General features: G+C 34.2%; 3 protein-coding genes, 2 long non-coding RNA genes and 1 pseudogene across 15 annotated transcripts; 4 read left to right on the forward strand and 2 right to left on the reverse strand.

The window, feature by feature from the left end:
* Nucleotides 1-134: 134 nt before the first annotated feature.
* Nucleotides 135-1632, forward strand: Tbcb (tubulin-binding cofactor B). The gene is made up of 6 exons (XM_012376063.2): nt 135-498; nt 570-713; nt 796-883; nt 955-1146; nt 1227-1299; nt 1375-1632. Exons 1-6 carry the CDS (start codon nt 379-381, stop codon nt 1490-1492), a joined length of 735 nt encoding a protein of 244 aa, XP_012231486.1. The 5' UTR covers nt 135-378; the 3' UTR covers nt 1493-1632.
* A 234-nt stretch (nt 1633-1866) lies between these two features.
* On the forward strand, nt 1867-4737 carry IntS11 (integrator complex subunit 11). Of its 4 annotated transcripts, none has more exons than XM_012376265.2 (6): nt 1867-1944; nt 2196-2237; nt 2472-2722; nt 2800-3222; nt 3308-4132; nt 4226-4737. In XM_012376265.2, exons 3-6 carry the CDS (start codon nt 2474-2476, stop codon nt 4514-4516), a joined length of 1788 nt encoding a protein of 595 aa, XP_012231688.1. In that variant the 5' UTR covers nt 1867-1944; nt 2196-2237; nt 2472-2473; the 3' UTR covers nt 4517-4737. The 4 variants fall into 4 exon arrangements, with proteins under 4 accessions (XP_012231688.1, XP_067204924.1, XP_012231689.1 ...); XM_012376266.2 differs by having other exon boundaries at nt 1890-2075; XM_012376267.2 differs by having other exon boundaries at nt 1909-1958.
* A 397-nt stretch (nt 4738-5134) lies between these two features.
* LOC105677558 (kinectin) lies at nt 5135-21460 on the reverse strand. Of its 8 annotated transcripts, none has more exons than XM_012376261.2 (17): nt 20946-21460; nt 20036-20198; nt 19623-19783; nt 17422-17604; nt 16629-16953; nt 14868-15643; nt 13963-14634; nt 13558-13664; nt 13283-13457; nt 12966-13049; nt 12536-12784; nt 12311-12460; nt 12104-12232; nt 11794-11958; nt 11625-11705; nt 8916-8955; nt 5135-6757 (listed from the first exon to the last, which is right to left on the reverse strand). In XM_012376261.2, the coding sequence occupies exons 2-17, from the start codon at nt 20181-20183 to the stop codon at nt 6714-6716; spliced, it is 3489 nt and encodes a 1162-aa protein (XP_012231684.1). In that variant the 5' UTR covers nt 20184-20198; nt 20946-21460; the 3' UTR covers nt 5135-6713. The 8 variants fall into 8 exon arrangements, with proteins under 8 accessions (XP_012231684.1, XP_012231683.1, XP_012231682.1 ...); XM_012376260.2 differs by lacking the exon at nt 8916-8955 and adding an exon at nt 10365-10610 and having other exon boundaries at nt 12317-12460; nt 20946-21459; XM_012376259.2 differs by lacking the exon at nt 8916-8955 and adding an exon at nt 10365-10610 and having other exon boundaries at nt 20946-21459.
* LOC136997723 (uncharacterized) lies at nt 17581-18889 on the forward strand. The gene is made up of 2 exons (XR_010888346.1): nt 17581-17720; nt 18240-18889. It is a non-coding gene; the product is annotated as an uncharacterized lncRNA (long non-coding RNA).
* Nucleotides 21461-22261: 801 nt separating the features above from the next.
* Nucleotides 22262-24277, forward strand: LOC105674244 (uncharacterized). Its single transcript, XR_001101078.2, has 4 exons — nt 22262-22417; nt 22864-23220; nt 23308-23422; nt 23502-24277. It is a non-coding gene; the product is annotated as an uncharacterized lncRNA (long non-coding RNA).
* A 15-nt stretch (nt 24278-24292) lies between these two features.
* On the reverse strand, nt 24293-26470 carry LOC136998092 (putative nuclease HARBI1; annotated as a pseudogene).

The raw sequence follows: 26470 nt of genomic DNA on the forward strand, positions 1-26470 counted from the left end.
TCAACGCGCACTGAAGATTAGTATGTCCAGAAAACGCAACGGTTGAGTGATCTGCTTTTGGAAACTGCTTCTACATTTGTGAACTTAACATAAAAAATTCTTTCTTCTGATTGGTCAAATTCCAGCGTGCATTTTGCACGACACTTGATAGCATCAGATGACATTTCGAGACGTTTGAATGGTCTGTCAAAGTGTTACGACTTATGCTGTGTATCTTGTAATTTACATAAACAATTGGATATAAATTTATTTTATATCGCCCAATATACGCTTGCATTCAAATTCATTATTTATAATCAGCGTAAAGAGGTTTACAAGTGCTTGAAGTCGTCTAATCTGTGTTGATATCTGGAATTTAATACATTAATTTAAACAAAAATGACTTCGTACAGCGTAATTACGCCTGATTTTGTAAATTTATCAATTACAAACTCTGGTCGAGAATCATGTCTCGTGGAGCGTCGATTTCGGAAGGGTATAACTATTGACGAATTTAAGGTGAGACTTTTCATTCCTCTTTTAAATTTTTCATTTATGTACATAAAAAAATGTACAATGCAAAATTACAGGGTAAATTGGAGCTTCTTACGGGTGGCAATCCAGCTACAATGACAGTCCAAGTCTACGACAAGAATGATAAACTTATTTGTAAATTGGAGGAAGGACAGCGTCTTTTGGGATCATATCCAGTCGATGATGGCATGAGGATACATGTATACACATAAAAGCTTGCATCTTATTGAAGCTACTTCAAATATTTAAAAGACCTAAATTGTGACTGTAAAAAAATTGCAGGTTATCGATAATTTTTCAAGCACTACAGAAGATTTAAGCCATGTGGAAAAGTTTGAGATATCCGAGGAAGAATATGCTAAGAAAACAGGTAAAACTTTTGCATTTCTGTTATATAATATAAGTAAAATGTTTTTACTTGATAATTTGATCATATTATAGATACTGTTAAGGCATTCTTAGAAAAGAATAAATTAGGAAAATATAATGAGGAAGAAATGCAGAAAAGGGCGGAGGAAAAGAAACGAGAAGAGGAAGCAGAAGAACGCTTAGCTAGTTTGTGCAAGGTTGGAAATCGTTGTGAAGTATTTGTTCCAAATCAACCAAAGCGAAGAGCTACAATCTTATTTGTTGGTTAGTAGAATCTCTTACATTGCAATCGCATGTTTATTCGATACAATATATATTCTAAATTTATATAAATATATTATTAGGTAAAACTGAATTTAAAGAAGGCTGGTGGGTTGGTGTCAAGTATGATGAACCTCTTGGCAAAAATGATGGAAGGTACACAGATTTAATTTTCTATTTATGATATCAGTATATCCTTTTTATTAAATTATACTTATTATATGTTGACAGTGTTGGTGGTAAAAAATACTTTGAGTGTGCACCAAAATACGGTGGATTCGTGAAGCCATTGCATGTGAAAGTCGGCGATTTTCCAGAGGAAGATTTTGATATGGACGAAGAATTGTAAAACAGAATTATATCTTTTATTTAGCACTTTTTTAATCATAGTTTGTACAATAAAAAAGTAGTTACACACGAAATAATATTTAAATTACATAGAATTTACCAATTAAGTTTCAATAAATGATGCATCATTTTCATGATTAAGTTTATTTATCTTCCTTTTTTGAAAGCCTAAATTTTCCGACATTGTTGGAAAAAACGTCCTAAATAAGACATTGTTTTTTAATTTTTTTAACAATTGGCATTTTGAATTTTACAACAAAAAGCTTTGCAAAGATCTTAAAAAAGTCGTTTTAATTATTTAAATATTTTACAAGCATTCTAACATTGCAAAAGTAGCCCAGAAGCAAAAATAAACATGTAGAAAAATTAAGATTACCCGCTTAATATTTATAGAATATGTAACCAAAAGATGGCACTGCGCATTTACGCTTCTGTGTTTGAAGTATTGCGGAGGTATGACGCTTTAGGTTAGAATTTAAAGTTAGAAAAAGAAACAGTTTTTATATTTTCGGAATACTTGTATACGTATGCTGGCTACAAAGAAACAAATAATTTACAAAATTTTAATAATATGTATTGAATATGTAATACATTTTTCATACATACATTTATATCATTTGTTGGTTTTCAACTGGTGTAGCAATTGTGATTAGCAGCATTAATTGTGTGACTTCTTAATATATTTTCCATTATTTATATTCTAGCAAGGATTATTATAAAGAAGTGACAACATATTGTTGATTCAGGTTAGTCAACTCTGAATTGAGTAAATATGATGACATTAATATGTTTTGCACTGATAGTATCTTTAAGTATTTGTCATATATTAAAAGCAATGTATCTGTATTCATAATCATGAAGATTTACTTACTTATAACAAATTATGATATTCAGATACATATTTTATTAATATAATATAAACCTTGCATTTATGCAAGATTGGCATGTAAATAATTCTTACACTTCTCTTACGTTTGCAGAAATGCCGGATATAAAAATCACTCCACTTGGAGCAGGACAGGATGTGGGACGAAGCTGTATTCTTGTGTCGATGGGTGGAAAAAACATCATGCTGGATTGTGGCATGCACATGGGATTCAATGATGAGAGACGGTTTCCAGACTTTTCGTACATAGTTCCAGAAGGACCTGCAACTAATTATATCGACTGTGTCATAATCTCACATTTTCACTTGGATCATTGTGGCGCACTCCCTTATTTCACAGAGATGGTAACATGTGATTAATAGTGAAAACGTTTGTAGGAGAGCTTTTATTTCATTCTTTTGAGTATTGTGTTTCTCCGCAGGTAGGCTACACCGGGCCAATTTACATGACGCATCCGACCAAGGCTATTGCGCCAATCTTACTGGAAGATATGAGAAAAGTTGCGGTTGAACGCAAAGGCGAGAGCAATTTCTTCACATCGCAGATGATAAAGGATTGCATGAAGAAAGTTGTCGCTGTCACGTTACATCAGTCTGTCATGGTCGATCCTGAATTGGAGATAAAGGCGTACTATGCCGGACACGTGCTCGGAGCGGCTATGTTTTGGATTCGTGTCGGCTCTCAGTCCATCGTGTATACGGGGGATTATAATATGACGCCGGATCGACATTTAGGCGCCGCATGGATAGACAAGTGCAGGCCAGATTTATTGATATCGGAGTCGACGTACGCGACCACAATCAGAGATTCCAAGCGTTGCAGAGAGAGAGACTTTCTTAAAAAAGTACGTTGTTTTGCAGTTTATTATTCGTTATGATATTCAGCTCGTGTGTCTTGAACAATTTTAAACGGACGTGTACGTGTTTTAGGTGCACGAGTGCATCGACAGAGGCGGGAAAGTGCTGATCCCCGTGTTCGCTCTCGGTCGCGCCCAAGAACTGTGCATACTCTTGGAAACATACTGGGAAAGAATGAACTTAAAAGTGCCAGTTTACTTCGCGCTTGGTCTGACCGAGAAGGCTAACAATTATTACAAAATGTTTATCACGTGGACCAATCAGAAAATTAAGAAAACGTTCGTACAACGGAATATGTTTGATTTTAAGCACATAAAACCGTTCGATAAAACGTATATTGATAATCCAGGTGCGATGGTGGTGTTCGCCACGCCGGGAATGTTGCACGCCGGCCTCTCCCTGCAGATCTTTAAGAAATGGGCGCCTAACGAGGCCAACATGGTTATCATGCCGGGTTTCTGCGTGCAGGGCACCGTCGGGCACAAGGTGCTGAACGGTACGCGGAAAATCGAGTTCGAGAATCGGCAGATCGTCGAGGTGAAGATGGCCGTGGAGTACATGTCCTTCTCCGCTCACGCCGACGCGAAGGGGATAATGCAGCTGATACAGTATTGCGAGCCGAAAAACGTCATGCTAGTGCACGGCGAGTACGCCAAGATGGAATACTTGAAGGAGAAGATCAAGCAGGAATTCGGCGTCAACTGTTACAATCCCGCGAACGGCGAAACCTGCGTCATCACGACCACCTCCAAAGTCCCCGTGGACGCTTCGCTGGCGTTGCTGAAAGCTGAGGCGAAGAGATACTCGGCCTTGCCGCCGGATCCGAAGAGGCGGAGACTATTGCAGAGCGTTTTGATGCTGAAGGAAGATGGCGTCTGCCTCGTGGACGCGGATGAGGTAATTTCTTCCGGATCTAATGCCGCTCATTTTATTTCGCCCGTTTACTTGAAATAACAATCGTCCAAATAAATTGTTCTTCCGCTTTGTCAGGTTGCGAAAGCTGTGGGTATAACGAAACATGTGGTGAGATTTACGTCCACTGTGCAAGTAAGAGATCCCGGTCCAGCGCACGCCACCACCCTAAAACTATTGCAGCCGCTGAAAGAGAGGCTGTCGGGATGGATGGTCCAGTTGACGGACGGCTCTATATCCGTCGAGTCCGTTCTGGTGAAGGTGGAAGGAGACGAAGATGATCAAAAGAGCGTTTACGTTTCATGGACTAATCAGGATGAAGATTTGGGTAGCTATATTCTCGGTTTCCTGCAAACAATGCTGAATTAAAAAAAAAAAAAAGTGTAGAAAATTTCGACCTGTGATACTGAAATGTAACTTATCATTGTCTTATTGTAACGAACACTCACAAATCTATGTCTACGATATATCGATTGAAGCGAAAATATATTTTCGAGCAAAACATTATCACATTGCAATGTTATGTTACTTCTTAGATTTTAAATATTTGTATTGAATACAACGAAAAATATATATAATTTTGAAATGAAGTATGAAAAATGTTGCACCTGTCATACACATTTTTCAAACAGAATTACACATGCGGTATCTATTCTAAAAAAGAAAGTATATCATTTGTCACTAGTACTTAGATATAATCCTGTTAAACACAACGTCGTTGTCAAAAAGAACGTTTAATTTGAAATGTATAATCTAAAAAATACTACTATCTTGCTAAATATGAGTTGCATTCAATCCGAAAGTACAATTCTCGGACTGAATTGATGTAAAATTTATATCGCATATCGCGAGGTGAATTAAAATGTAAATTTGATGCAAATATATGACCACCAATAAATCGCGATGCTTATCCAAAGGACCGTTTTACTTACCGCTGTTAACAGACGAGCGAAATGATTCTGTGATATTATATATTTCAGCATCAAGTAAAACAGTAAACTTTTATTAACTATGAATATGCTTTCTAGATACAAAACGGTAAATAAGTACGCGCGGTGTACTAAACATACATGCCTCTTACAAAAAATCAGTACGGTAATCCTATATCTTTACGCAACCAATCCATTACACGGGTGAACAAAGAACGCTTTTAAGTGTACAATTAATATCTAACACAGTGTTTTTTTTTTTTTTTAAATGTTCATGCAGGTATGTAAAAAGTCGTCTCCGAAGCTCTAATATCGCTACTGTAACAACAATACAGAACGCCTCGGTTTGTCCGGTTATGATAAATAAGAATATAATTAAATATAAATGTAAATGTGTTTGCAAGCATAATTTTCTTAAATGCCCCTAAAACTGTTAACTTGGACTCGTTCTTAAATTCGATAATAAAGATCTAAGCGAACTATATGAAAATCTGTCTCACAAGAAGACCGCTCAACCTCACCTGTGCAAAATCGTGATGAAACTTTTGCTTGCTTGATGATTTGTTGTCGTGATTTTAATTTCAATTTTTTATGATTTGGCTCCAATGGACTCGTAAAATAATGTCGTTTTGCTTATTGAATTTTCGTAAAATGATCGAGACGAGAATAAATTACCAAGAATATGTGAATTTTGTCAATTTATTTCTCGGAGATCTTTCGCAGCAAAAATTTCACGACGATGTCGCACGAGTGGCGTTGACTCTTCGTTAGGTATGCGATACTTGCCTAGTCAGTACGATCGTTGGACACAATTATTTTCTGTTAACCACAGTGTACTAAACTGGCTTGTTTAAACTCACGCCTTGATTATTGCACGTAAAATCGATTAACAAATTTGAACTTGTATCTGTTTCACAAATCTGGTGTATTATGTTCGTTATCGATAACAAAACGCCGTATACACTTTATATGTTATTATGCATATGTGTATATTTTTGTATATATATATATATTACTTCTGGTCCAATACGTCTAATTATGAAAGAAAAAGAAAAATAAGTGTCGAACACTAGTTTGAGTGCGATTCAGAACTAATATCAGAATCAATATCATAATGAAAGCAATGCAATATGAAGTCATGGAATTATATTAATTAATTAAATTAATTAATTGTTATTAATTAATTGTACAAATTTCTTCGAGCTGCAAGAACATTCCTCGAACGTTATGTTCTTGCGCTTTCTTTCTTCTTCCCTTTTTTTTTTATAACAAATAAAATTTTACAAATCGTTACCGTTCATAGAATCTATAAACAATTAATATTCGGAGAAATTTACAGTACACAATTTTGATAACTCTTATGCTGCGCATAATTATTTATAACTATAAAGTATATAACCATCACATACGCCGTATCTCAAGATTTTTCCATTTAGTCGCTACGTGTTTAATTATTTATATTTTCTCCACATAATAAAATATGATATCCTTTTTACAATAAACATTATCCGTAATATTTTCATTTTATATTAGTCTTCTGAGTAGCAAAGTATGCCATTTTATACCTATGTAGCAGTGCTTCGCTTTCATAATATTTGCGCATCCCATTTTTATTAATCACCAGCACTCACACTGCACTAGCGTAGCTTATTTTTCGAAGTTATTTTTTTCCTGAACCACCCTGAAAAAACACATCAGCAGAATGAATAAAGTATATTGGTGTGACTGCAACTGATAATATCTCATTCTTGCTCTTCCATCATGAATAATCAGATCAACGATTGCAACAAAATGCTGAATGTTCCGAAATTTGAAAACATCTGTGGTCCGATCTGACGGATCGATCCGGAAGAACAATTGGAAATCTACGAAAGATTACGCACGATATCAATTATTAATAAGAAACACGCTACATTCGCGAAAATATTTCTTATCGATAAAAGGTACATTTCTTGCGTTGTCTTTCGTATTTAAATGCGTACCGAAACGCAAATACGCGTTTTTACAGCATGCAATAATAAACTACATAAATAAAGCGTATGCAAAATCCCACCACCTTATGCTAATAAGCAATTTACATACATACAATGCAATTCATACGTACAATACTTAATAAGACACCAAAGTAGACAAATAATAAATTCCAAAGAAGCAGAAAGAAAAAAATTACCAGAGAAATTAAAACAGTTGCAAAACACTTAAGTCTACGCTATCGATTATATTCCAGGTTTTACACATTAATATGTACACATACATCATCGTAATCGCCATTCTACAAATTCCGCTTCGTTACCTTCTATTTTTTTTTTTTCCAGCCAATATTATATTATTACTACGCGACAAGAATATTTCCATTAAAAAAACGATACACGAAGCGCACATTAAGAAAGGCAGACACTTATCATGATCTCGGAAGCTACGTCGTCAATACTTTGAGAGCTAAAATTTACAACGAAAGAAAAACGATGAGCGATGTATGAAAGTAATGAAAATATGCTGAACGATGATCAATCAGTTTGGTAAATATGCCATTCTTCTCGCGCGGTGTACCCTTTACCCCAGTGTTTGTGCTGATAAAAATTTCCTCGTGTATCGAACTATGTACATCTCTGAGTATCCATGTTGTTCACTTTTGTTTCTCTATAACATATTCCGCTAATTATCCGAGTAATCTGAGTGAGTTTCGTACTCTTTCGCAAAAAAAAAAAATAAAAGAAAAAATGCGCCGACTATTGATCTTGTCTGAAAATTGATATATATACGTTATGGATTGAACAGCCAGTTTCGTAAGTCGTAAATCATAATCGACAAAGAAGATTAAAGATGGGAAGAAAAATTCTTTTTTTTTTTCTTCTAGCCGTATTGTGTGCCAAGATACACAAGATGCAAAACATATCTGTTGTAATAATAGTCACAAAATAAAATATAAAAGCCAACAATAGGCATTGTGCAACATCTCTTTTGGAACATATACAAATGTAAATATGTGAGATAATATAAAACTACCAATACATAATTATAATACACAGTTATATAATGTGAAACGACTGATAATATGAAATAAAATTCGTACAAACAGCATATCTCGTGTAGTCTTAAATAATTATATATATTTACAAGAGTATATTATACTTTTATCGTAGATATGTGTAACAGAAGAGAAATGAGTGAAAAATTTCAATTGTATTTCGCAATTTAGCAGATGTGATATCTGTTAGTTTTTTAGATTTGAATTGAAAGATTTTCCAAAGTATATGTTCCAAGTAATAAACACAGATTAATGATACTATTAATATGGCTCATTTACTGTGTGATATATTGAATGACATTTTCTAATATTAATTACACCATGTGGATTGATTTCTATCGTGTGTTCTTATCTTTGAATAAAAAGTATACTTTTATTTCATTTACATGATTTTTAGAACACTTATGGCTTATTTAAGTTGTGATAATCCATTAAACATCTATTAAAAACGAAATTTACTCTGAATTTGCGACATTTCCATTTTTTTTGTTTTGAATATTTAATATTCTTTGCTAATAATTAGCACAGCTGACAATATCAATTGAAATGATTGATAATGTTCCTTGTTGTATTTGGTGAGACAAATGAAAAAATAATAATATGCAAATATGAAAATTGAGAATAGTGCATTTACGAATGTAAAAAATTGAATGCCACAATAGAATTATGTGCACCATGGGAAAATAATAATCCGTAAAATAAATCATGATCAAAACCTAACACGAATCGCTAGCGGCAATCTACTATATTAAAAATCTTCCGGAAAGGCTAGGAGGAAACATTTCAGTATCTCATCTTTAGATTTGCATACCTGCGAATCTGCGCCGTTTTGCCATGGTTTTCTTAGTGGACTGTCGAAACAATCAAAACAGTTAAATCGTTATTGATCACAGAGCAAGCATTTCAACAACAAGGCTAGTTTCTTTTTTTCTCTCTCTCTCTTATGAATCGTACAACTGTGGTGACCTGCGTTTGCCGAGCGCGTCAACAGTATTGTACAACTGAACTTTATAACGAACAAACACTGGGACAAAGACCACTCTCAAAATGGAGATTTCCAAATTTGGCTCACCACCAGATTTAAGAAAGATACGAATGGCCCAAAAATCAATCCCCCACCTCTCACCTTACAAAGTTATCATTATTACAATTTGAAATCGTTCTTTTCGCCGCTCAAATCACGAAGGAGTTGTGTCAAATCAAACACTTCTTCCACACAATGTGCCTAGTTTCATAAATATGAGAAAAAAAATCAAGTTTAAACGTTTACTGATGTAGAAAAATGCTGCAAATGTCTAATGTGATATCTTTATGTTTTGCAGTTTTTAATGCATCTTGCAATCGGTGAGTCCGTACGTTCTCTCACGTTATTCGCACAGTACGCGATTGTATTTTTTTTTTTTTTTTCAATCAACTGCAAGATACAAATACCATCGCTATCGAGGGACGACGAAAGAATGATAATATTTTGGCATGGAATTTTAATTCTTGTACAAAAATGATATTGTAACACTAGTATGTAAGTATGAATAAATATGAATGTCGTGGCAGATATTTTTGAAATGTGTATGTGTAAATTACAATGCGCATTATTCCGTTAACACATTGTCTATGTGAAAAAGTTGAGCTATGCGGGTGCAAAGATCAATCTTCATCTATGTCACCTTATCATTATCGTACTAAGTCATGCCAATTAAATGCACGCGCTTTGCCTCCCGATAGACACAATAATAAATACGTTGGAATATACAAAACCAATCTATATATACTATAAAGTACTGCTTCAAGATACAAGCTATCGAAATAATATTGCTTCAACAGTAGCAAAGAAATAATAACGGAGAGCTCAATATTATCGTACAAAGAATATCCAAAAATAAAGATATTAGCGAGAAATTACAGTAAAAAATATATTAGTCAAATAAGTGATTTTTTTCAATTTTCGTCACACATTTCCGTTTTATTTAAATATATGTAAGAGATTAATAAATAACCATGTTATTTACTTCGTAATATATAAAATAGATATATAGTTCAAAATTGAACTGAATGTTAATATTCATAAGTATTAAAATAAAATAGCATATTAAACGCAAAATAATATTGAAAAAGTACGTTCTTATAAAAAAAAATCTTTGTAATATTCTTTGCAATATTGAACCTCAATGTGTCTTCACATTTCAATAACCAACTGAAGTGCACCTATTACAGTAATCGAGCCAGTAACACTTTTTCTCTGTCTCAAATTTTATAGGTTTACCTTCCTCTTTTTCTTGTGCTTTTTATGTTGCTGGCCATTCAATGGGTTCCAATTAGCCTGTGTGTTGTGATCTGGCATATGACAAGATTTGGAGGAGTATTTTGTAGTAAGGGGACTGTTCTCAATTTCTTGTTCAGACTGACTGGTCAAATTGACAGGCTTGGTAATGGAACAGTTTGCAAACTCTGTATTCTTGAGCAGAGTACTTTCTAATGCAGTTATCAGAGCTTGAGACGCTAGAGGAGGCTGCATTCCAGATACATTATTATCCGACTGTTTAAAGGAATCGTTTTGCGGAAACGGCAATTTATCAAATCGTCTCGCGGATGTAATAACAATGTAACGCAACGTCGATAGAAATTTGCAAAATTGCCGTTCCGTTTAGATTAACTAGCAATCTTCTAATTGATACACAGTAATCAAATTGCTAATAGATATATAATTAAAATATATCTTTAAATACTTATAAAATAACGAGGACAGTCTTAATTTTTTGAATATAATTACAAAAATAATATTCAATTTTGAGAATAATATAGAATTTTCAGCAACTTAATCACTGTGTTGATTGGATGGCTGCAGCATGTTACATGAAAATTGCAGCTTAGAATAATTCACTGATGACGATCAATATCTTAGCAAATTTAACATTCAACTTTAATTAATTTACAAACTGAACGTTTGTAAAATATATACGTCTCTCTCTATCACTAAATTGCATTTACCAAGATTCTCATTAACATGGCACTTTCCCATAAATGTAAAAACGTGATCTCAGTCTTAAGAAAAAATAACCTTATTAAAATTCTATTTGTCGCAAAGATTTTCCATCTGCATTGTTAAATGCACATTCAACACAAAGCATTAGTTTCTCTCTATTGCGATATATAGATGATGTTATAATCATTGATTGAATAATAAATTCCAGAGATTAAATTTCCCACCATGCTTGACGTGTCAGTGGTTTTATGAATTTTGTAATAACAACATTTATATACGCCGCTGCTTGATCCCACACTCCCGCACACAGAAGAGCAGTGAATCACAATCTTTCATTAGTAATTATCGGCACGAGATTTCTCGTGATTAGTTATCATATCAGTGTTTTGCAGCATTGTGCATGATACCTCATGCTTTTATATAACAGGACAGAGAAATTCTTGTTGTTATAGCAAAAGCTGTACACTTTCAATAGAGAAGGCACTGTAGAAATAAGAGAATCCGAGAAAAAGAAATAAATCCTCATTGACAGATACTAACCTCGGATTGAAGAGAGTTTGATGTGGGTGGACCATTCAGCATAGACTGCTCTGAGCTGCTACAGCCGCCACAAATTTCGTTCTGGAATCGATAAAGCGGTTCGTATTTCGATATATATCGTATGTTATCGTTGCGAGAAAAATTCAATTGTACCGAAATATAAAAGTACCTTGAGTTGGGAAACTTCCTGCTGAAGCTGCGTGACAAGATTTTTCTCGTACGTTAAACTCGCCTCACTAGTTTCAACAAGGGAACGCAGTTTCGTAACTTCCGCGTCCAACGTTGCCCTTTTATTGCACTCTACTTCCAACTCCTGTGATAATCTAGCCTTCTCCTGAAATGACAACAAAAAATGAGTCACGAAATAGCGTCTACAATTGTTCCGAACAACATCATACATTATTCTACATTAAACATATGTATTTCATTGATGGAAAATATATATGATAAATTATTATTATAGCGATGAGATCCTTTACCTCTTGTAATTGCTCTAAAGTGCTGAGTTTATTGCCTTCTACTTCGTCGAAAGACGTGTTTCTCTGCGCGGTCTTAAGTAATATTTCCGCGCGATTCTGCTTCGCACGATCTTCCAACTCCTTCACCCTCTGTCCGCGAAGGAAAAAAAATGTAGCATGAAACGAAAGAAGTAGCTTAAAAAATCTTTGTAATGAAGATTTCTATACCTTTACCTCTTCATTTGTTATTAGTTTGGATTGCATATCGTTAAGTTCTACTCTAAGATTCGCCACTTCGTTTTCCTTTTGCCGAAGTTGCGACTGCCATCTCGTCTCCTCGGATTCTATATGACTTTGTAGATTATTAAGCATACCTTCCTAAAAAGAGGTTTTAAACACATCAGTAATGTATTTTTCAGTAAAATGCTGTAAAAGATTCAACGAAAAACTCACCGTATCGTCGATAATCTGTTTGTAATGTGAAACCATGCCTTGCAGATTTTTGTTTTGTCTCTCCAAATCTGAATTTGTCTGATCTGTGTTTTTCTGTTTTAATTCACTCAGAACAGCGCATGTCTTGTCCTCAAAAGCTTTTAGCCACTGTTCGTGCGTCTTCTCAGACACTTTAATGTCTGGGAATATCCTCTGCAGAAAAGCCTTAGTTACTTCCTCTTGTTCTCCTTTGACTTTTTCTGTTGTCTCCTAATAAAGAAACATAAACAATGTTATAAAAAATATATCATTTAAGAAATATTAAGATATATATAGATTAAAAAATTTTTAATTAAAATATTTTCAGAAAAACAAGAATATAATTATGGCTATAATTAATTTTATTATTAAATTTGTGCAAACAATTAAAGTAATTATAGCAAATATTTACTTTGATGCATTCTTCACTATATTTGGCACGCGTCTCAGCAGAATGAAGAGCTTCCATCGTTTTCCAGCTTCTAACGCGTAAGTCCTGAGCAGAAAATAAAATACAATAAATAAATAAGTGTTTAAAAAAATGATGAAGAATAAAAATATGTCAATCTGTACGAAAAAAATTGAGAAATTGATGAAAGCAACAAATATGTGCAATGTGAAAGCAACTATTTAATTCAGACTGGACATTCGTGAAACTAATTCGATTTGATATAAAATTAATCTACAGAACAAAGATGTATGAAAATATTTTGTAAGCAAAGTACTCACATCGTTTTTTAATTTCTGGGCCTCTAAAGCATTTGCTAGTTCCGTAATACAACGTCGGGATTCGTTTTTATCACTTTCGAACTTCTGTATCTGCTCATTTGCCTTGTTAAGTTCCTTCTTCTTCTGCGTCAACTCAGTTTTCAATGTCTCCAGTAAAGTTCTCTCTTCATTGGATCTGGAAAAAAAATTGCAATTAATTTAGGTGAAATATAAGGAAAGTTGTCGATAATAAGTTATAAATAAGTGTTACATAAATAAATTCTATAAATACTTACAAATTGCCGTCTGCTGTTGAAGAATTGTTGTCGACCAAGGTGTTGGTGTACACTTTCTCTTGCTCACGTTGTTGAAGCTCTTTCTGTCTCTCTAAAGCATTCGCAAGCTACACATACATAATGCATATTCGTCAGAATTCTTAAGAATCTATATTTTACATGATTATTTTATTTTTATTTTTATTTAGAGTAAGAAAGTGGACTGATGAAAAAATTAAGAAAGCGCTAAGCTTTGGCTTTACAGTACACTTTTTCGCATAAACTGATTTTTATAATCTATCCAGAATTATATTACATTATTTTATTTTTATATTAATTTAATATCTGAAACTTTAATACATGTAATAACATTGGTGCATAAAATACACAATTCCTAGAATAAATTAAAAAAAAAGCGAATAATACCTCAGCACGCAGCTTATCGTTTTCCTCTTGCAATTTTACAACCCGGAACTCCACGTCTCCCACCTTCTTCTCGTGGCCTTGTAATCTATTCATTTCAGTCTGTAAAGCTTTCAATTCGCTCGCAGCTTCACTGGAATCTTTGATCTGCGTGTAAGCCATAGCCAATTCCGCCTCTACGTCCGTTAACAGTTTCTGCAGCCTCTGCATCTCATTTTGATAAGTGTTCGCGTCGTTCATCTTTTCTTTCAGATTGCACTCAGTCCTCTCGAAATCGGTCTTTATCAAGTCCAATTCCTTTTGCGCAGAACTCAACTGAGACTCCACACGCGTAACTTGCGCGTTGGATTGCAGTAAATCGTTCTGCGTTGCTTTGAGTTTGTCCTGAGATTTCTTCAATTCGTCCTCCTTGCTGCTCAACGCGGTTTTCAAGACTGTGACTTCGGCCGCTTCAGATTTGGCTTCGTTCAGCGAGGCTGACAGCTCCGACTTCAGTTTCATCAATTCGGCTTGCGCTTTACCGAGTTCCACTTTCAAGGTAGGCGCTTCGTTGGCCTCGTTTTTCACGAGACTCAGCTCGGCCTGCAGCGAATTCACTTGCTTCTGCATCTCTTGCTCGTGCCGATGCGCACTCTTCAGTCGATGATCCAAGTCCGCGTGCGTGCGATGGGATTCCTGAAAGTTTCCAAGAATTAATGCTGACGTCGAGCTCGTGAACATTTATCAATGAGGAAAAAAATCACATAATTGTTTTAGAATAATTTATTGCTTCATTTCAGTATTATTTACTTTATGTGAGAAAGCGAGCTTATAAAAGAGCATGAAAACACATTCTCACGCGATCACAAATTTTTATAAGCCATCGGGCCGGAATTATATCATTTTATTTTTATATTGACAATTCTTACCTCAAGCTGCCTAGCGATATCCTGTAGCCGATCGCTTGTTTCCTTAAAATGCTGCAGTTGCCCTTCCGAGTGCATCAGTTGATTCTGCATGATCCCTAGTTGCTGGCGCAGCATCTCTATCTCAGCGGTGCTGCTCTCGCAGGTCGCTTGCAGTTCATTTTGTAGCTCCTGCACCTCCACGTGCTTCTGGGCCAGCTGCGACTTCAGGGCGTTCTCGTTCTCGCGCATCTGGGCGAACTGCACCTCCATCTGCTTCCGCTGCGCCATCAGCTCCTGCTGTAGATGGCCCTGAGTCTGCCCTTGGTCCTCCTGCAATTTGTGAATAATAGCGGAGTCCTCGTTCACTTTGGTCTGCAGCTGCTCGATCTGCCGGCCGAAGCCTTGCTTCTCCGCCGCGTGGCTCTCCAGAATGTGCTGCATTCGAGTGTGTAACGTCTGGGTTTCGGTGACCTTCGCGCTCAACGACTCCTCCAGCTGCCTGATGCTCGCCGAGAGCCTGGATCTCTCCGTGTTGAACTCGGCTCTCAGTTCCTTCAGCTTGTTCTGGAAGGCTATGCTCGCCTCGTGCTCGTCAGCTAACGATTTCTCCTTCTCCGCCAGCTGCTTCTTCAGCTTGATGACAGGGTCGGCGCGACCCTCCGTCCACTCGGAATGCTCCAGCGGACTGTCCTGCTGCTTATTCAACAGCTGATTGGTAAGAACTTGTATTTCGGATCGGCTGAGCTCCGCTTTCTGAATACACAGCATCAGTAGCTCGACATTGACAGCATCTCCGTCTGAAACGCGAGAAGAAGAATTTCGCATTAATAAATGTTGCAATTAAACATAAAGAATTTTTTTATTAACTTAAACTTATTCTACACACAATATTTGCATATATGTTATTATATGTATATGCATATATATTATTATAAATTAAAAATAATAAAAAAGTTGACAAAAATTATTCGGATATAAATCAATATAAATGTATTTAACTCCGTACAAAAATATAATGTAAAATATAATTGTTTGTATAAATTGAAGTGCCATTGTTTACTTCAGAAATGCATCAGAGATTTGAAATTATGTACTGCTCATGTTGCAGGACCCTCAGTATTAAGACCATTGACCTACGTGTCAATGGAGGGGGAAGTGATCCTACCTCAACCGCATTCCAAAGTACTTCAAAGGAATTTGCTTGGCTTTGCTTTGAGTGGATTCTTCCCATAATTCACACGGCTTTTCATCAAACGTTCTAACTTTGTACATACATAGTGGCGAAATAGAAAATTCGTGTTAATATTATCTATCGACTTCATGTCAAACATACAGCGATTTTATTATAAATTTTCTTCGTATAATGTACTGAATTAGATTCATTTAAAAACTGATACATATTTATATATATTTATAAAGAAAAGAAAAAAAAAAACATAAATGTACACGAATATCAAGCATATTCCTCTTAGTATAAGAACTCGCAAGTTATAGTGCAGAGAGAAGTAAGGTCGTATTTCCAATCAATTAAATTGCAGACTATAGAACGTTATATCAGGTTAGATATTGATTTGTTCTCTATAAGAAACATCACCTACAAGATTCATCACCTTTTGTACTGTGCTTTTGTCATTTACTCATCGAAAGTGATTATTAGCTTAAGCAGATAATATTATAGAAATAATTATAAACAAAGAACAACACAATCTCGCGAATATTTAAAATAATGAGAAACGATAATACAAGTAAAAAAATTGAATTTTCTCAAAAATAACGACTTACCAATTTGAGATAAGATGTCATTCTTTTTTTTCGTCTTTTTGGGCTCCTTATTTGTCAACTGCTGGACCACGACTTCCTTAATGACTTCTTTCACTTCTTTAACCGGCGTTTCTTTCTGCTGCTCCTTCACTTCCTTCCCACCTTCCTTATTAGCGGACGATGCATTAATGTGAGCATTGGTGTCCTGCTTTTCATCCTTAGCGTTCTCATCTTTCTTCTTTATGGCGTCCTTGTTATTCTTTTTTGCTTTGGTTGGAGTATCCTTTGGTGACTTGTTGGCTCTCTCCACCGCCTCCACTTGAGTAATCTGCTGAAGATTCTCTTTCTGTTGTATAACAAACATATTGTTAATATTGCATAATTTGTAGAAAATAAAAAAAATACAAGAAAAGGCGGAAACACAATACAATATTCACAGTACAATCTACAGCATTATAACACCACCTAAAATATTTTAGTGATTAGTTTATTGTTATTTCCAATGCAATTGTAAATGTTTTGTGAATTAATTTTCTGTTAGTTATGAATATTTAATAAACGTACACATTATCAGGCATAAGCAGTTTCCCCTACTTTGTAGTAGCAAAGAAAGTTAGTAAGCAAAAGAAAAAAAAAAAAAAAAAAAAGATACGATAAGAATCTCAAAAACACTTAACAAATGTTTGAAAAAGCAACTTGTTTGCTTTTGGACGTATTATTACATTCTAAACTCCATTTAATTGCAAAGCGAAACACAGTGTGTGCAGAAAATACGTGTGCTGTGTGAGATATTCTGCGAATGGCAATCACTCACACTCTGATTCCGCACGAGTTCAAGGTCATCTTTTGGATGAATGAGGTCAAAATGGTTAGCTTCTGCCAAGGGAGGTTGCGAAGGATTTAATTCAGTCACAATGACCAATGGCTCGTCTTTATTTACGAGGATTGGTTTTATCTTTTCAAGTTTTCCTTTCTTCTTATTGCCTTTGTTACTCTCCTAAGAGTTTAATGCAGACGTACAGTGTTCCCGTATTATTCGATCAAAGCAGCAATGTCGAGAAATATCAAGCGGCATGCTCGAAATTTCATGTTACATCATATAATAATGGGCACGTAAGTAATTTAATAAATATCACTGTATCATAGCGTTTTGCATAATTTTTTAACAATTAAATTAATTATTAAAAAATTATTAAACTCCAAACGATTAATTTAAATATTTCAAATTATTTTAATAAGCTTATAAAGAATAATTAATTAATATAAATTAATATTGCAATTTATTAAGCGGTTCACCTTATCATTACGCTTATTTTGTCCTCTTGTTGTGCATATAAACCTGGAATTTACAAGTTTATCATATTATTGTGAATTTTCTTACAATATTTTCTTTATAATTAAAGCGGTCTGCAAAATTATTGCAAAGATTTCGAAAAATATTTTAATTCGCGTAGAAATAGAAATAAGATTTGTGGCAAGTGTCCAATTTTGCTACAATAAATGAAGGAAATTATTCATGTCTGGCTCTCTTATAATCTATGTGATAAGGCGTCCAGAGATTGAAGCAGTATCATCGGAATGCTGCTGCACATGCGATGAAGTTATTTTTAGAAAATAATCTTGAACTTTCAGAATTACTTATCAATGGGCACGTATGCAAGAAATAATCGAGTAACGACTGGAGGATCAAAATCGATTCTAAATGCTCTCAGCTTCTCAATATAAAGCGTACCGTAAAATATCTTTATTTATGAATTAGTTTTTTCTAAATACCAATAAACTCTACTTATAAGCTCTAATTTTTTTTTGGTTATCTGCCATAACACTTAATAAAATAACCTTGATAAAATGCTTCACGAAATAACCTTCCGTTCAAATAAAGTATTCACATTTTCAGATAACTTACCGGAACATCGTTCATGTGTATTACTCGAAGTTGTTAAATAATGAAGCAATAAACTGCAATTTTTATTTAAAACAACGTTTATAAAGCGAGATGAAATAATAATGTAGTAAAAAAGATCTATAAGATCGAAACAAAATGGCTGTAAAAGTGTATTAAGAAACAATTGAAGGAACAATTGAAAGCAGCAATAAAAAAAAAGAAGGAACGTCAATGTATATATATACAAAAAGTACATACATCGGAAAGCTGTTAAAAATCACGACTTTCTGGAAAAAAATAGTAGAATAATTCAATAAAGTTTACATGAAGCTCATGAATATCTTCCAATAAAAAATGTAAATTAATATTAATGTGAAAATACACTTTCTCATTAGGATTCTCTCGCTGTAAGTTATTCAACGTAATACCCATTATTATATAATGCATATAAGTAATATATAAGTATTCATACGATTAATAAGTGTTGGAATTTATTCCATATATATGTGAACATCTTTACGCACAATGCATAAGTATGATGCAATGAAATGCCCTATGAAAATTTTCTTATAATTATTTTATCTTACAAATTATTACACCCAAAAAATTGTAGTGTTATTATTATTGCGTCTTACGGATGAAATGTTAAAAATATTAAATATAATTGTTAAATAGTATCCATTAGATCAATCCTATACGAATGTGGACGTGTCTCGTGAATTATATGACAAAAGAACAAAAATATGATATTCTCTCTGTCTCATAAGTCTCTTTTTAATGCTGAATAGATGTAATGATATACCATATTGTGTGTCATCTAGGTTATTATATTTCATGCATGAAATCATAGAAAATTTTCTTTCTTTGATACGTCAAAACCTCGTATACAATTCCTATATCTTTAAGTAAAATAACCATAATTGTGATGCATACCTGTGTGAGTATGAAAAGCATGTCAATTTTAAATTGCGTATATGCATTTTAATACATCTATCCACAATAATTAGAGTGATCCTGATGTACTTTTATATGATGTTAAACACGAGAGTATTTATAATCCACATCTCGTTTAATTCTCTTATAAATCTGTTTGCAACAAATGACAAGAATAAATAAATGAATTAACTTACCTGCACTGGTGGCTCAGGAGGCAATATTTGCGGAGTCTCTTCGAATTGAACATGCTCCACTCTTTCATCCTTATCATCCTTGTCATCTTTTTCCTCTTTCTTCTCTTTTACCTTCTTTCCTGCCTTCTTGTGTTTCTTTTCTTTATTTTTATCCTTTTTATCTATAAATAAAAATAATGAAAAAAGATTAGTGAAAGATACAAAATTTATCAAGCGACGCAGTAGCGACGCGACGCCATGAGAATACTTTTTTAGAACAATATTCAATATTTTGTTTATATTCATCATTACTTATTTTTGTTGATATTAATCATATTTTTAATTTAGATCAAATCAATTCATATACATTAAAATAATGCAACCAAATAAAAATTTGACTTTATGAGCAGATCATGTAAAATTAATTAACATACTTGACAACAGATCATCCGGAAACTTTCTTTGCTCGGCGATGGCTTCTTCGTAAGATTTCTCTCTTATACCAATCATTGATATTAAAACAATGGCTGCAGCTGAGAGGACAACAATGCCAACATACACAAGTCCTGTCTGGAAATCCATCTTTAATTGTTTTATCTGCAAAGTAATTATCACTTTATCAATATATAAGATATATTATATAAGATAAATGAGATTATCATTCATCAGCAGCATGCATAGTTTGGAAGAAAATATACCATCTAATTAAAATAATATTCTCTTATCTATATCGACATTACTCATTTTGGGTATGTTTATATAGCTGCTTGCCTTTAAAGTTCTAATCTTAGATGCAGTTTGCAGATTGCACATAGATCACTGAGCACAGAAGATAACAGAATTCTTATTTCGTGAATCATCCAGAAAATAATATATTTATGGGAATCCCTCTTTTACGTCAGCTTTATAAAAAACAAAAATATAAGAAAACAGTTATCTGACGCAAAAAATACACATTTGAAGAAAAAAATCGAAAAACTGCAAACAATAATCAAATCGAGGAAATTCCTGTGCAAAGTGCAAAGCGAATCGAATGTAAATACGCGATAAATATGTCCTTGAGACACATCCTGGTGGAATAACGGTGAGACATCGTATGCAGTTCGAGCAGACGGGCGAGAGCGGAATTAAACGAGGAGCTGCGGCAAATGATTGTGCTGAATATCGGATTTGAAGCGGGACAATAACATATGGATGACAGGGCGCCGGTCATCGACACGTCTCCGGAATCGACCGGCAACATGTTCGCGAGTACCGGCGGATCGACACGTTTAACGGTGTGTTGCGGCGACCGGCACGCCGTGCCACCGTGCACGTCCCGGCGCGCCGCGATACACCACTTACCTGAGGGTGTTTATTTCCGTAAATCCCACGACACGATGTTGCGACGGACACGTCAAAAGGTTGGACACGATCGTGGCGGAGCGACGTGCTGCGAACTCCTCGCTACGGGACGCACGGCTGCGAATCGAAAAGAGCGAGAGAGTCAGCGCGACGGATGTGGAAATCACATACACGCGACACGATTGACCGAAGCACTATGGCGGCCGGACGTGGAGCGAGCAGTACTAGGCGCTGCAAGCCACGCCTATCGGCCGGCAACTCTCCTCATTGGTGAGCGACCTCTGCCACGTATGCAAAACAGCAAACCACCGACGACGGCGCTCGTCCGCGACTGCTGACCGCGGCGTCTTTTCGTCGGTGAAATCGTATCGGCTATGACAATCATCCGCCGAACGGTTGATAATCTAATTTAATTGGCGAACGTCCAAACTGTCATGTTCCGTTCACGCGCGATGCGTGCGAAATATGAGTACTGCTTTGATGATCTGTCATCGATCATTCGAAATTATAGATGGGCGATCTTCTTTACCGGCGTGAAAATAAAAATTATGTACGATGCACAATGCATGCAATATTTGACGCCAATGTCCAATAAAACAAAGTATTTTTTAGAGATTTTAGCTAGTGCTATATTTGTCTCTAAAAAACAAATTTTTTTTATTGGATAACAGACAGCGCATGACAGATGTAGTGTAAAAGTAGCTCCGAATGAAAAGTTTCTATATTATCACTAGTGAAAGTTCTCCGACTAGTTTTAATCGACAAGCGGCTCGACCCGGCTGGACAAGAATCCAGCTAGTCTTTTTAGCTCAATAATTTGTAACGGTCGGAGCACTGGAGTTCTCTCGTTCAAAATGTCCGTTAGCCTTATTAATTTAAACCACGTGCTCCGATTGGCTACCGACAGCAATAATAATGTAAACGCGGTGTATGAATAAATCACTTTTACCAGAAAGAAGAATGGCCTTTATTACTTTGCCTTAATACATTTTACACTGCATATCGCTCGACTCGACTAGATCTATTCTCACGACAATTATCGACGACTCTAAACGCGACTGACTCTATCGCCGGTTCTTTACAGAGTGCTTTACCGGATTTCTCTTCGGATAGTCCTGCTCCTGGGGAAGATTCCGGATCGTTCTCGATCCTTCGGCGGATCCGGTGGCGCGCGCATAGATCGATCCGTTAACTCTCGATCTATCGAGAGTCGATATCTTGCGACCCTGTGTATCGCCTAGTTAAGGCTCCTATCGGTCGACCGTAGCTATAACTTAAGGCCTGTGTCCACGATCCGAGAACTCGGTCCGAATTCTAGTTTCGAGAAAAAGTTACTAGAACTCGGACCGTGGAAACAGTCAACTTGGATGAAAATCTCGAATATAAAAGTCGTACGAAAAAATGCATCGCGTCCCATTTTTTGGTGACAGTTACTAAATTTATGCATATAGAAAATATTTATTTTAGTAAAAGTAAGTAACAAATAATATAAATGTCTATTACTAAATAATAATATAATTAAAAATTATAAAATTCTGTCAATATGGAATAATAAATTGAATTTATTATATATTTTACTTTGTATGAAGATGCATCAGTAAAGAATATTTATTATAAATTGAATTTTAAAATAATGAAAAAAAGAAATTTTTAATCTTTGACATAATGTATTGCAATTTACATGTATTCAATAATCATATTCTAGCAAACACAAACAATAAAAGTATTACAAATAAATAATACTATAACTACTTTAGTTAATAATTTCTCCCTCAATAACATAACTAATATAACATTTTGTACATTACAGTTACATTGTTGGGTGGGAAATTATAACAATTATATATATATTATTGTTTTTACTTTGTGTTTTCTTAAAATTAGACATTTGAAAGAATAATCATGTTTTTGTTTATAGGTAACAATGGATAACAGAGAGAACGTCAAAACATTAGTAATGTTATACGAGCAACATCCTTGTCTGTATGTTACCAAGTCTGCTGAATATCATAATCGAAATAAACGTGATCAAGCACTGCGAACAATATGTCGCAATTACGAAGAAATAACAAAACTGCCAATAACAGTTGATGCAGTAAAGAAAAAAATTAATAATTTGCGATCTCAGTACTTAGAGCAAATTAATAAAATTCGTCAGTCAAAAGTGAGCGGGGCTTCGGCTGATGAAGTGTACAAACCCACCTGGTGGTTATTTGACGATATGTCATTTCTGAGTGTTCATATAGCAGCTAGATCAGGAGAATCTTCACTGATAGTAATTACAAAAAATATTATATTGTCATTTGAAGAATTATTATATTAAATTACAATTTTTAAAATCTTATGTATAATTAATTCACAGCATAAAAGTCAACCCAATATATCAGACAGTACAAACGTGCTGGATATAATTAATGATTCATCAGTGGAAGATTTACAATATGTAGATATGTGTGATCTTGTCAAAAACAATAATGGTAATATAAGTTACATTAATTTTTTTTAGAAATAAATAACATTTGTAATTACTTTAAAAATTTATTTTTTTATTTATAGCTATTACAGCCGACTGCAAAAATCGGCGCTCACCTACTTCCTCGATAATATCCACTTTAAGTAGTGCATCATCAAGTGGTACACAACGTAAGAAAAAAAGAGAGAAGCTTCGCCAGAAACATCAAGTGCGAGAACAGATTTTTGGAAGACTGCATCTCAAGCATTAATAAATATATCTAATGATGATGATGACAATGTTCAGGATGGAATGCGTCACTGGACCTTATATTTGGAAAGTGAATTACGTAAGAAAGACAGAAAACGATTGAAGCGATTACAAAGAAAGATTATCGAATTAGTAGATGATGAAGACAGTGCATAAGAAAGACGCCTACCATGTTTGTATCAACTAATACATAGGGTTGATTTGTTACTTTCAAAATTACATTTAAAAGTAAATAGTACATTTTTGTTTTGTTGCAATAATACGTATAATTTTTAATTGTAATAGTGATACGTATAATTTTTAATTGTAATAGAGATACGTATAATTTTTAATAGTAATAGAGAAACATATAATTTTTTATGCCAAAGAGTTATGATGATATTATTTATGTTTTGTGATATTATATCTTATTACTTTGTTTAAAAATTAATAACATTTAATATATAAGAATAAGATTATAAAGACTGAGAGAATATAAGATAAATATAATATAATATAATATATTAAAGAATATTATATTAAAATATATAAAGCGTTACCGCGTGGGCACAGGAACCAATATATTATAACTACATGTTCTGTTAAATGAAATAAAAATGTTTTAATTATATTTGAAATATATATATTTAATACAGTAAATTAGCAGAATTTATTTACAATGTATACAAAATTATCTTACATTTATATCTAAATAATTAATACATATACACTTTACGTAAATACACGCGCGCATGTGTGTATATATAAATTCTTAAACGAACTAAATCATATGCTCTTGCCATTCAACTGCTCCAACAGTATTAAAATATCGTTTAAATTCATCACGAATATGAATGGCATTTCTATTAGGTCTTATATTGATAATGTTCAAATTGCGCAGTTGTGCATTATCATTTCTCCATCCACCAGATGTTATTACATAATTTTGTACATTTTCAGTGTCTGTTGCTCCATATAAATATGCATCATTTTCGCTACTGATATAATTATGCAATGCACAACATGCGAGAGTAACAATTTGAACTGTATTAACTGGTAAATACATAGTTGACAAAAGAACACGAAACCTATTTGCTAATATTCCAAAACTGTTTTCAACAACTCGCCTTCCTCTACTCAGTCTATAATTAAATATTTGCTCATCATGTGTCAAATTTCGTGATGAGTATGGCTTTAATATATGTTTTTGTAGAGGAAAAGCATTATCAGCTAATAAAATATATGGCATACATTCACCCATGCCAGGCAAAGGCGCATCATCTGGTATATTAAGTACATTTTGTGGATCATTTAATAGTTTTGCGAAATCACTGTCACGATAAACTCCTCCATCACTTACTCTGCCATTAACGCCAACATTGACATATATGAATTGATAAAGAGCGTTAACTATTGCTAATAAAACAATGCTGTTGGTACCCTTATAGTTATAATACAATGATCCGTCTGTAAGTGGAACTTTGAATTCTATATGTCGCCCATCCATAGAGCCAATACAATTTGGAACATTCCAAAGTTGAAAATAATTATTTGCAATTTCTGTCTACTCTTCAATTGTACTTGGTGTCTGTAAAAATTAAGCGTTAAATATTTATTCTCGTCATTAATTTTAAAAGTTTATATCAATTATGTTACTAATATTTTACCTTTAAATAATCCTTTTGAAGAACTTCATAAATTACACGGCTTGTTTCAGGAATGATACGAGAAATCGTACACGTTGGTATTCTCATAGAATATTCTAAACTTCTATAAGCTTCACCGGTGGCTAAAAATCGTAGAGTGAGTGATAACCGATCTCTTGGTGAGATACATTCTCTCATGTTCGTATTTTGACGTTGTATAAATGGTGTCACCATTTCAACAAGCCGATCAAATAAATCCGTTCGCATTCTGAAGAATCTTTGGAAATAATCACTGTCTTCAAATCTCAGTTCTTCGTGCGCTAAATGAATTGTACCTCTTAAATCTTGACTTCTTCGAACTATCCACTTGCGTGTCCAAATCGATCGACGACGTTGTTGCTGTTTGACTTCTTTTTGTTCTAGTTCCTCTTGCTCAACGGCTTCGGTTAATAATGCAATAGTTATTAATTTTTTTAGTTTCCGTTTTTTATTGCTCATTTTTAAAAAAATATTTAAATCAATTGGATGGCACCAAGACTCAAAAACCTAAACAATTTAAAATACTTAATTAATTATATTATGCCAGTACAATTAGAAATAAAAACTTAATAATAAAATAAAAACTTACGGTTATAATTCAACATTTATATTCTTCCAAAAATATTTATAAGTTATGATCATATAATTTATAACCTGTTTTTTTAATTGTACACAAAAAAATGTTGGTACTCAATTAAAATTACGAGTCTAACTTTATGTAGTCGATTATAACACCATCTGCAGTCAATAGAGGACAAACATCTGGTGATAAAAGTTCTATCCGAGAAACCGGACCGAGTTCTCGGATCGTGGACACAGGCCTTTACAGCTCGGCCATTCTGCAAATGTACTACGTCCCATTTGTAGTACGCAGACTCTGGATGAAGCTCGTGTGTGTGACGTGCATGTGACATCATGCAGTACCGGTAACTATTCCTGTATTTTACTTTTATTGTTTCTTTCACTAACATCACAGTAAAATTGTTAGTTACTAAACGCAACTTATTCTAACGTATCTTACTCTAACGCAACTTGATTTAACGCAATTTATTTTAACGCAACTTATTCTAACGCACTTATTCTAACGCAACTTATTCTAACGCAACTTATTTAGTGCTGGCTGTCCGTTTTTTGTTTAG

This window comes from Linepithema humile, chromosome 2 (assembly GCF_040581485.1).
Source record: "Linepithema humile isolate Giens D197 chromosome 2, Lhum_UNIL_v1.0, whole genome shotgun sequence".
In the NCBI taxonomy this organism is placed as follows: Eukaryota; Metazoa; Arthropoda; class Insecta; order Hymenoptera; family Formicidae; genus Linepithema; species Linepithema humile.